This window comes from Limulus polyphemus, unplaced genomic scaffold (genome assembly GCF_000517525.1).
Source record: "Limulus polyphemus unplaced genomic scaffold, Limulus_polyphemus-2.1.2 Scaffold688, whole genome shotgun sequence".
Taxonomy (NCBI): domain Eukaryota; kingdom Metazoa; phylum Arthropoda; class Merostomata; order Xiphosura; family Limulidae; genus Limulus; species Limulus polyphemus.
The window spans coordinates 89,044-100,702 of NW_013666298.1; the positions used below are offsets into that span (position 1 = coordinate 89,044).

The window sequence follows — 11,659 nt, forward strand, 5'->3', positions numbered from 1 at the left end:
CAGGAATATTTTTAGAAGTGAATTTGTCTAATTTTTGTATGTTATTAGTCTATATTATTTGTTGTGTTACTTAAGTAAATAAAAATTGTTAAATGCTTTACTATAATCACTAAACAAAATCAGGTTTAACTCTCCTTCACAATCAAGGGCAAAAAAAAGAAGATTCAGTAAGTACTTTATTTCTTGTTTTTCATATTTATTCTATACATATTATTATAAAAGTAACTAAAATTAAAAGTATGGATCTTTTTAAGTTATTTAAGACTAGATTAGGTAAAATAAGTAATAATAATAATAATATAATTAAAATGGTTCATGAGGCACCCACACAAGCAGCTCGTGGGTAATGTAATTTGATAGCGTAACATGAGCTGCACTTTCCCAAAGTGATTTTCAACTTATAATGTTGGGGATAGCAGTTAGAAATGGTTCAAAGGGCAATAAAACAATAAAATTTAATTATAAATAGATGTATAATGTTACGAACTAAGAGCTACTTAGGATAAACGAATGTAGCTTCATGTTAAAATTTGAAGTCATTCTAGAAAGAAAAGAAGGTTAATTTAGGTTTATTTCGATTTTTTTTTTGGTGGTTACAAGGTCGTTCAAATTGACTGATCCCGTTTTGAGATGGGGTAGAGAAAATAACAAACTTTAAGGATTTAGTGAAAAAACATTTGAAATGCATTTAGGAGGTTTTTGGGATTACACAAAGGAAATTGAGATTTTTGAGATGACGAAAAGTATTTTTAATTTTAACATGAAAATTACCTTGCACACGGACTATTCAAAACAAAGACTCAATATATTCATGGACAAAACTTTATTTTATTTTATTAGAAATACTAAGAAGTATGACTTTTTGTATGTGAAAGACTTGTAATATTAACTGAAAGACTGCCAAATTTCGTGAATATATATATATAGTTATAAGTATTAAATTTATATCAACTTTAAATGAGTACAAAAGATTGAAGGCTATAAAAATTATATTTTACTTGTTACAATGTTGTCATTGCTCAAGCAATTAATATTAAATTTCATAATTCTTGTATGGGCAGTATATAAATTAGAGGAGAGGAGATATCTGGAGAGCAAATGTCACAATTCTCATACTAGGGGAAATTCAGGACTTTTTTAAAATAATGTCTTATAAAATTAAGAACCTAAAACTTGTATAATACTAAAATTTGGATTACTAGCTACATTTTTATTCCAAGTTTATTTATACACCATAAGAAAATTTAAATTTTGAATGTGACTTAGTAAAACCATGCGACACACACAGAAAATTATGCCCATAGCGAGAGGGTTATCATTATTGTGTGAGAGTGTTTATAAAAAGTTCCTAGATGTGATTAATGTTAAGAAGTATTTGTGTGTATTAGGATTACAATTATCACAATCATAATACTTTATATCACGTTCAACCACATTTACTTGTGCTAATGGACCCTCATCAATGTTACAGCTGGTCCATGGATTCCAGTTTTGTTGTGGTGGTGACCAAGGCACAACTCCGCCCAACTGAGGCTTACTAGTAGGTTCTAATTCTGATGTTTTCACCTGATCTTCCATTAGACTGAATGGTTCAGAAGCATTAATATTCTAAAAAAAATATTTTAATAGTTAGACATCTTCATCTACATAATCAAAACAACTTCACAATTAAAAGAATGCCATAAATATGAAAAAAATCTAACCAAAAGGTCTGTATGTTTATGAATGGAAAATAAAAGAACATGTTTAATGAATATTTCAGTTATATAAATTTATATATGACAAAATGTCTTTGATAATAAACTCCAATAGCCCACTAAACGGTTTTACATCTGTTGAACAAATTTAAAATGTTTTATATACATTTCATACAATTAGAAATATTAAATTCGACAATGATTTTAAAATGTATTGAAAAATCAACAAATGAACTTTAACAGACATAGGCTTCATTATCACGAAACATAATCAAAAGTATTAAAACTATTGCATGTTTTATTTCTTGAAGCTGAACGTACTGTCATTGCTGTTTCTTAAATGTCGTGTCATAATGGCATGTAATAACAGTTAATGTGTGGTACAGGATCAATACTGTGAATATTTTGTAGGTATCAATCTTAAAAAATTTTTTTCCCCTTTATCTTCACACACCAACCTCAGGAATTTGAACAGGTTCAATTTGTAGCAGTTGTAAAACTTCACACAACTCGCTTTCTAATTCTGGGCTTATATTTACTTCATAAGGTTCCAACTGAAAAACAAAAGTGATTATAATTGCTTGGTAATGACTTCCTGAAGAACATAATTTCTAAACTATATTTGCTTATATGTGATCTGAAAGAAAAAGAATATGAAACCTATAAAATTTCTAACAAAACAAAAACTATTTTTCCAATAATCTAACACAGCCTAAACTCAAAGTAAAGAGAAAGATGTATTAACAATGTCTTCAATATAATATTTAATACAATTCCAAATGTTTAACAAGATAATTAAAATCAAACATTCATTAACGTTTTGGTATCTCTGAACACAACAAAGATCATCAAATTCTTCTAGCTTTTCACTCTTTACCTGAAGATTAGTTGTATTTATTAAAACAAGCTTCATATTTTTTATAAATATTTAGAATATTTATGGAAAATTATCATTGTTTAGGACAGCATTAGAAAATGCATTACTTTTTCCATCTCTTTCTTTTTTGAGCTCTGCCCAGTGTATGCTTCAATGACACGGAGATGATACAGTTGTCTAACAAGTGACAAAGCACATGATTTTGATGCAACTTGCTTGTTTGAACCATGTTCTCTAGCATGTACGTCTGTAAAATAATAATAATGTTTATGTATAAAGGCCAATATTATTATAAATAGATAACACTTAACTTGCATGATGCTACTGGGTTTATAGAAAGACTTAATACCATAAAACTTGTTACTTGCACACTAAAGAAAAAATATTTTGATATACAGTGGGTTAACTTAGAAAATTTGTTGATCTAATCTAAAGACTATGATGTTGAATTAATTATTTTTCCACATGAAAAAATGTAACTGATAAAGAAAGGAAATCATAGCATTGCTATCCCCAATAATATTTTATTAATAAATAATCTTTTTACATTACTTTCAAAGAAGATATCTTATTAATTCAAGATACTTTTCCAGTCTCAAAAGAAATTTTTTTTCCTTTTGAAGTTACATATACGTTCTCCCATAAGAGAACATCATATTTAAAATACCATAACACAATAATGAACTTTTCTAAATATAGATTTTTTATATTGATGGCATGACATAATCCATTAAGAATATTTTTACTAAAAAGTTTCAATATTAAATCTTGTATGGTGAACCATACAAAAATTACAGCTTTCTACATAACTAAATCCAACTAAAACTGATTTTCAGGTTTCTTAACAATTTGACATTTGATAAAAGTTTTATAAAATAAATCAAATTTCATTTTATTGTTAAATTCTAAAGTGCTCCCATATAAGAACACTGGGCAGTAAAAGTTTAATGTTGTTCTCTGATGTTAATAGCATGTTTATATTTTCCAAAGAGAGTAACTTTTTCATAAACAATATCATCACTACTTTACATTATCTAATGCTTTACAGTCAGTATTTCAACTTTTATTAGAATCATTAAGTTATAAATTTATAAAAAAAAATGGTATACAAATGCACATAACATACAAACACATGAAAATACTTACTTCTTCCCAGCTGTTTCACATAAAATGACATCTCACTGATGAAACTCCTGCAGATTAAACAGTAACCAGGGATAAGCTATATGAATAATGATCCCACTAGACTAGAATACAAACATTTAAATAATCTTATTGCAAGTGACTAATCTTATAGGTTTTTAACTAAATTTTACTTTTAGGAGGAACAGTATTCTACTGTGTGTTAGTACCTGTTAAACAAGTTATTTCAGCAGCCAAAATATATTTGAGTTTAAAATGTTGTTGAACATCACACTTTTTTTCTATTTAAAAACCTTTATCAAAATATACTGATACTTTTGTTTGAGTGAGAAAGTGAGAAACTGGATACATCCCTTAGATTACAGATGAATTGAGTGAAATGATTCTGTGTAGAGATGGGTGATTGGTGGCATTTGCTAACTGATTAATCAACAACCCAATTAAATTATCACATCTGATTAACGAATTAGTGCAGTTTTCCTCAAAGTGTGGTACTTACAAGTAAGCATAAAAAAATTGTAGCAGGTACTGCCAGCCAGTTGCCTTCTCACTAGTCAGCAGATTAAAATTAGTAACAGCAGCAGATAAACTCAGTTGCTTTGCCATAACAAAGATAGGACAAGCAAGTTCAGTGGCAATATTTGGATTACTTTAGTTGGAATAACCAAAAATAATAATAAAAATCAACAACTCTAATTCTGACTAGTTGATTATTTTCATCACAATCAATATAATGGGAATTTCTATTATCTTATTCAACACAAGCTTCTGTTCATTGTAGATGTAAAGATATGTTATTGTTACATTGAAAATTTAATTAAACATTTTATTTTCAATGTATGTCAATAAACTTGGTATCAGAACATAATTTATTATTCAACTTCTTATATCATCTAAAATTTAACTTCTAAATTTCGATAGAAAATATTCATAAAAGTTCTCAAAGTTTACTTATGTTGTCATGTGACATTTGTGCTCTAAATTCTCCCCCTTTTAGTTTGTATAACTTCAATAGTATAGCTTCTACAGTGTCTAACTAGTACAAACACGAGCTATAAATAATGACAGGGTCAAAAGTAGAATTATAATATCTTAACTACTCTATTTAATGACATATCAATATACTTTCTAACCCACATGACAGAAGTCCCTCCCATCTATTCTTTATTTTCAATGCAATTTTTAAAACCACATATTCTTAGTTGATGCACATGGTTAAAATCAATATATAAAAAAACTTTTTTTTTTCTATTTCAAGTTGTAAACTTTTTAAATTTAGCAGCAACAGATTTTAGTCAAGAAGAAATGAATGATGTTTGTGTAAGTAGTTGTTGCTCATAGCATTTATAGAATTTTTTACCATATTTATTGCTTAGTTAGAAAGACAGTTAAATGATAGTAGTTTTAAAACTTTTTTCCTATGACTGATATATTTTCTTTTTCCAAAACGGATATTTGAAATGTACAAGATTGTTTTGTTTTGAAAATGAATTTAAGGAAAATATATCAGACCTATTTAGTCACATGTTCAAATGCACAATTTCATGCTGCACAGTATGTTGGTGGATAAAAATCTGCTAATGTGTTGTCTTTCACAGAAGAATATACAGCTTACATGATAGAAGCCAGGAAATAAATTCGTGAAATTAAAATAAAACAGATGTGAAAATGTCAACAGTTGGAAACCATGAGTAAAAGAAAATTGAAAATCTTGTAAACTGATGCATTCAAAGAGAAAAAAGTACTATTCAGTATATTTCATATTTTTTAGCTTTTACTTTCACTGTGCATTGATGATTTTGCTACAGTTAGTTTTGGAATAGAGAAGCTAACAGATAATAAAGTTACACATCAAATTCTTTTTTCCATTTACAAGGTTTACAGAGGTTATGCAAACGACATATGAAAACTGTAAGATGAAAAAAGTATCTATTATTCTTAGCATGAAAATCACCTTTCACTCAGACTGAATCAGTAAAGGCTTTATAAATTCAGACAAATCTTTTGCTAAAAATATTTTATTAAATGGTTATTTTTTTTGTGCAACATATTTATAATGTTTATTAAAAGAACTACAGTGGGTATAGCTTCCTAGTTACATGGTGGTTATAAGGATAGTCAAGTTGCCCCTGGCCAGACGCATAAAGTTAATCAATTGTTGGAATAATTGAAAACAGTAATAATTAGAAACAATACTTTCAATTCATCAACTTAATTATAAGTTTGATTACACAATTAGTTTATATAACACAAATCGAGGTAATCACTGCTTGTAAGTAATAGGTAACTGATTATATCACTCAATCTATTAAACCACCCAGTTAATTCTGTGGATTATGCAACTTAAAATATTTGGGAGGGATACATATGTATTTATATAATTATACAATACTTCTTAAATTTATACATCTTAAACATTAACTAGGAAGCTCACAAAGCTAACTTTACCATCATTTGTGTAAGTTTCTTCATACTGATTTCTGATTCTAGATTTTCCAAACTATTTTGAGCAAATTGGAATGCATTTCCTTAATGTTGGCTTAGAGAAATAAATGAAAAATCTGCAGTTCTGGATAGCTAATTCTAATCTTGCAGTTTTATTATTCAAAACCTTTTCTTAGGAAACATTGTTAACATACTCACATTTTTAATGCCATACTTTCCATTTTAATATATCTCTCTCTCCTGTTAACTTAAGGTGGGTTGCTAGTGTGATGGTTTTATCATCATAAAACTACACCACTATGACTTCGAGATGTATACATTTTTAGATGTTTACAAAATCCAAGAGAGTTTTGCTTTTGCAAAGAAGGAGAATGATCTAAAAGCATAATAAATGGGTTATGCTTTTGGCACCACATCTGTGCTGAAGTGTACCATGTCTTTACTAAAGAGAAATTGACAGAAATATCATTGTAGTAAGGTTGTAACTGAGCTATTTCTCAAAGTTCGATGTCTGAATCCTGGTGTTCCTATTTTTGCAGCTGTCATTTATTTTCTACTTCAATTGTTCTTTAAATTTCTAGAATTAACTCCAATTTACAAAATTTTTTAACTTCTTTTCCTTTCTAACTCCATATATTTTGCTGCTGTTTTTTATTTTCTCAATATTTCAATTTAAACATCTTGATTATTCATTTGGAATAAAATGGGTAAAGAAAAAACTTTTCAAAAAAGAAAGTAAATGTAGGGATTGTATTGGCATCACACCTACTTAATAGTGCCTGTGCTATTTATGTTGGGATGATGCAAATACCATCCCTACTATCTTGTTTGTATTCTTTTTGAAGGATTGATATTAACCATCCCTAGATTTACTTCCTTTTTTGAAAAGTTTTTCTTTATTTGTTTGCTTGTTGTTGTTTTTTTAATGCAGTGTTTCAATAGACATAGGAAGATTGTATTTATAACCAAGTACTAAATACAATGAGGTTCCAACTGCATTATTTATTGTTTATCTATTACTGGCTGGTTATGCTTGTTTCACTCTTTGCTTAGGCATTTTAAAGGAACACCAAATTTCAGTAAGAAATCTAACTTTAAGGGGTGATAACATCATTTACACTAGAATTATCTTTTTTTTTTTAATTGCTACTAGTTGATCATATTTATAAAAGCAGATACTCTGTTTGAAACTATGTCATCTCAGTGAAATTGGTTGACTCCATTGTTTTAGTTATTGAATTCTCATGTAATCAAAAAGAAGCAGAAGAAAGAAGAACAAAAAAATTCAAATTTTTTGCTGTGATATTTACAGACAGTCCCAGAACTTGTGACTCAGTCATAACATTGATACTGTTATAAAAGGAGACACTGTGTAGTATAAAACTCTGATGACCTATTGAGGAGATATTTAAAATACCATTTCAATGAACAATATGAGCCATCCCTACACAGGCACTGCTACCGTCTGCCCGATATATTTGCTTTATACACACCAAGTTAAGCTAGAATAATTGCTTGAGCTAGACCTAACATAAACACTTTGTTCAGGAACCTTCAGTCACTTAGTTTGTAGACAGTTACCTGTGTACTAATAGCTTAATTACTTGGTAGGAATATCACTAGTTAAGTTTAGTCTTTTCTTTTAACTCTAGTGGATATTTGCATCAAAATCTCTATCTTTATAATAACTTTAGGCTTTGTTTTGTTATCAATAAAAGAAATATCATAGGATATGCTAGTAAAATTTGTCAATTATTAGAAATTAGCATAAAAAATATTAGCTTTAAGGCTCTTTTCAATAATTTATTTGGTAATTTGATAGTTTTTTTATTATAATAATTCAGGCTTTAGACCATTTAATATTAAAAATTGGTAGATTTTTGCCAACTGTGCAACAAAGTATATTGAATATTCACATCTCTATGAAAACAAACACACACTACAAATTTAAAGCTTATGTTTCATGTTTTCTGTTATACTTCTTACGGAAAACAAAAACCATATTTTATAACAAAATGCTTTTTAAAAGATTGAACAATGGAAATATACTATGCAACCTAACCCTTTAATAACCCAAAAATACCTTTTTGGCAATGATTCATGTTGAGCAAGGGGATGTCATTATCACTTTTATATTAATTCAAAATATTGCTATTTATTTTTTCTTTATTTTTTTTATGGCTAAATAGATTTTGATGAAAAATCTACTACTTATAGATACCTGTGATTTTGTAAACAAAAAATCAATTACCAACTTAAATATGTACTCAATGATTCTAATGGTTTGGTTAACACAGTATGTTAACTTCAAAGTTTTCACAAGCACAAAAGCATATCAAACAAATCACCCTTAACTATTAGTTTATACTTGGCATATTTAATACTTTGTCAGTTTCATATAATGAGCACAGAAATTTGCTATATTTTTTACTGATATAGAAAAATAATAACTAGTTCCTATAAAACACTATACACACCTTGATAGCTTTCTGTGGCACATTCTTGGGCACCAGAACATTCTCAAGTAGAACACGCCAGGCAGCAGAATATTCCCTTTCCATTGATTGCCAAAACACTGTAGTGTCGGCAGGTTCAGCCACTCAGGCGATAAGTAACGGTGTCACAGCTCCAAACCCACTGGCTTAATACACAAGTGCAGTCTTTCTTTTAACTTGAACTTTGAACTCAAAATTCAAGCAAAAAGTCTTGAAGTTTTTTTGTTCTTTTTGTAATATATGCATATATTACCAAGGTAGGAATTAAAATTCTTTTGGTATCTGTTTCATAAAAGTAAAACTTTCTGAAACTTTCATACATATTTAGTTTAGATGAGTTGGTAATGTTTTACCTTTATTAGGTTATGAAAAAGGCCTAAACATGAAACTTATTAAAAACGAAGGAAAATGGAAACAAGGTTGATTTGAAATCTCAGCCATTTGAACCTTTCTCTGGCCTCTGTTCCCTTCTTTCTGGAAGAGATAAAGGGCCTACCGTGATTTACATTTTAGTTTTATGCAGTCAACTGTATCTACTTTGCACAGCAGAATACTAGTACTGCTATTGTATTTCTTTCAAATAAAAATAATACTTAGTTTTCATTTTCATAATGTAAAGTTTGCTGTTTACTGCTCTATCATAAAACTTCTATATAAAGAGTAAACAGCCAATTTTACAGTAATTTTTTTTGTTGTTTAGACCAAAAACGATAGTTTGATTGGCTTCAGAAAACATTATTAATTCAAAATCAAAATACCCACGTCTATGTCATTTAACCCCATTGCATAAAAGCAAATAAACATGCCTAGAAAGTTTTGGAATATTAGAACTATCAGTTTAAACAAAACTATTGCATGAATTTAACTTCTTACAGTTGTTTGAACTACATATTCAATGCCAAAATCCAGAGAAATACTGAAAATCCAATAAGATTAAAAACTGTTCTAAAAATAAATTAATTGCAGATGGGTTTTTTTTTCCACATTCTTCTAATTTGGTCATTATGGCTCAAAATTAGAAGTGTGTAATAAATAGCATTGTACAATTTAAGAAGAATGTGGACAAAAAAAACACATCTGCAACTAACTTGCTTTTGTAACAATTCAATAGTAATGTTTTCTGAAGCCTTGTGGTACATTAGCTGCTTTTATTGGAAACTAATTTCTCTAACTTATTAAAGCCAGGGGTTTGGAGCAATGGAAATGTAAGTTTTTATTTGCAGACTAACTACTATGGTGCAAGCATTTCTGTCACCTAAGCAGTTAGTTACATGGTGCGCATCTTTATTTATACTAATAAGCATACCTGCACTAACAGCACTTCTTGATAACATTGGTTTGTACTCATACAAACAAAAATTTACATGTTCTTGCTGTTAAACAACTAATTAAATGTCTTTTTTTTAACCACTGTTACAGAACACAAGATAAGTATTTGTCAGTTATCAGTCCAAATCTAATCACTTTCAGTCAATGAGTGGACATTTTTACCTATGCTTGACCATCTTGACCTTCAAGTATTATGGCAATCACATACTTTTTTAAATAATATACTTCAAACTTATAAAACTTAAACTGTGATATGAGATACAAATTGTAACTTTCCACAATAAAGAAGATGAAGATATTATTGACAACTATGAACTACACACACCTGACACATTGATCCTGTTATCAAAGTTCATTAACTGAAGCTTAATGTATACACATTCACAAAAATAACTTAAAATGGAAAGTATGCTCACTGAAGAAAATTCAGCCCAATAACCTAGTTGCTACTATTAAAACTTTTTAACCCAATAAAAAGAAACCTCTCTTGCTAAAGTCAAGTGTTAGTCACTATTATTATTTACAGAAATTTGAATAAGTTATTCAAAATAAACACATTATCTATTCTACTATGATGTGCAGTGTGCAGAGATAATCTAACAGCTGCATCAGCAAGAAATATACAAATTTAATTTTTTCACTTAGATTTATTGATATTATTTTAAGCTGTTCATATTATAGTCATTTTATTTTGTCTGGATGCCACTGTTTTTCAGTCAGAATAGTACAAGAAATAGATTTTGCAATACTCAAATAATTTATTTAGCAATTCTGTTCATGTTAAATTAAATTTTTTGAATAATATGACACCCCAATATAATGCTAAAGTTATCAAAATACTTATTTGTGCATTGACCATTACCATTATTGCAGTTGAGTTTTGGTAATTATGTAAAAAGCTATAGTGAGACTAAAGTAATACAAACAGGCTAGCCTCTCAAAGAAATCATACTTCCCTAACCTATAATGAGTACATGTGCATTCAGTGTATCTAATATACAAACTTCTGATTCGTCTTTGAAAGTTTGCAGTAATTTAAACACCAACAACAAAAATCACACATAGAAACACTGAACAAGCTACTCATTATTTAAACAAGTGTTTATTCTACAGGTTTAGCTTTTGGCTATTTTCCAGATTTCACTAAACAGTTTTCATTATGGCTCATCACATTAACTGTTTATCCAAAATATATCATGAGCTACAGTTTGAAATTGAGGTGTTTGTGCTACCTCTTATTTAGTTAGTGATATGTTTCTGGCAAAAAAATATTTTAGGTATGTTAAGTCTTTTCAACCAGTCATATTTTATCTTTAAAACATTATTTGGATTTTGGACATATGACTTGCATTATTGGATCATCTTTTACAGGGGTTCAAGTTGCTACATTTTGCAATGCAAACCTGGATAAATTATGCCCTGTAATGCATGCCAATTTTTGTCAACTTAGAATAATGAATGTTAAAGTATTAGTATGATTTTAAACTTCAAGCAATTGATCATTTCTGTCAAAGATATATGCATGTTAGAAAAAAAAGTTTAAATTTCAAAGGAAGGATTGTACACTTATCAGGAAATATTATAAAATTAAAAGCCTATTTGTCTAGATTATAAATATTCTATAATAAATAAACTTAGTATTCCAAAAATTGTTTAATCTCAAAGTCTAAATT

At 28.6% G+C, this 11,659-nt stretch overlaps 1 protein-coding gene across 5 annotated transcripts in view; it reads right to left on the reverse strand.

Annotated features, from left to right (window-relative positions):
- The window catches only part of LOC106459971 (ATP-dependent RNA helicase A-like), a 79,089-nt gene that overhangs the window by 52,596 nt on the left and 14,834 nt on the right, over positions 1–11,659 (reverse strand). For 4 of the 5 annotated variants that reach the window (XM_013919645.2, XM_022386546.1, XM_022386545.1 and 1 more), the window contains exons 6-9: positions 3,721–3,767; positions 2,682–2,821; positions 2,156–2,251; positions 1,441–1,608 (exon numbers count right to left, since the gene is read on the reverse strand). In XM_013919645.2, coding sequence (XP_013775099.1) covers positions 1,441–1,608; positions 2,156–2,251; positions 2,682–2,821; positions 3,721–3,767 — 451 coding nt within the window. Of the gene's footprint in view, positions 1–1,440; positions 1,609–2,155; positions 2,252–2,681; positions 2,822–3,720; positions 3,768–8,639; positions 11,590–11,659 lie in introns of those variants that run through there. The other variant, XM_013919646.2, reaches the window with a different exon arrangement.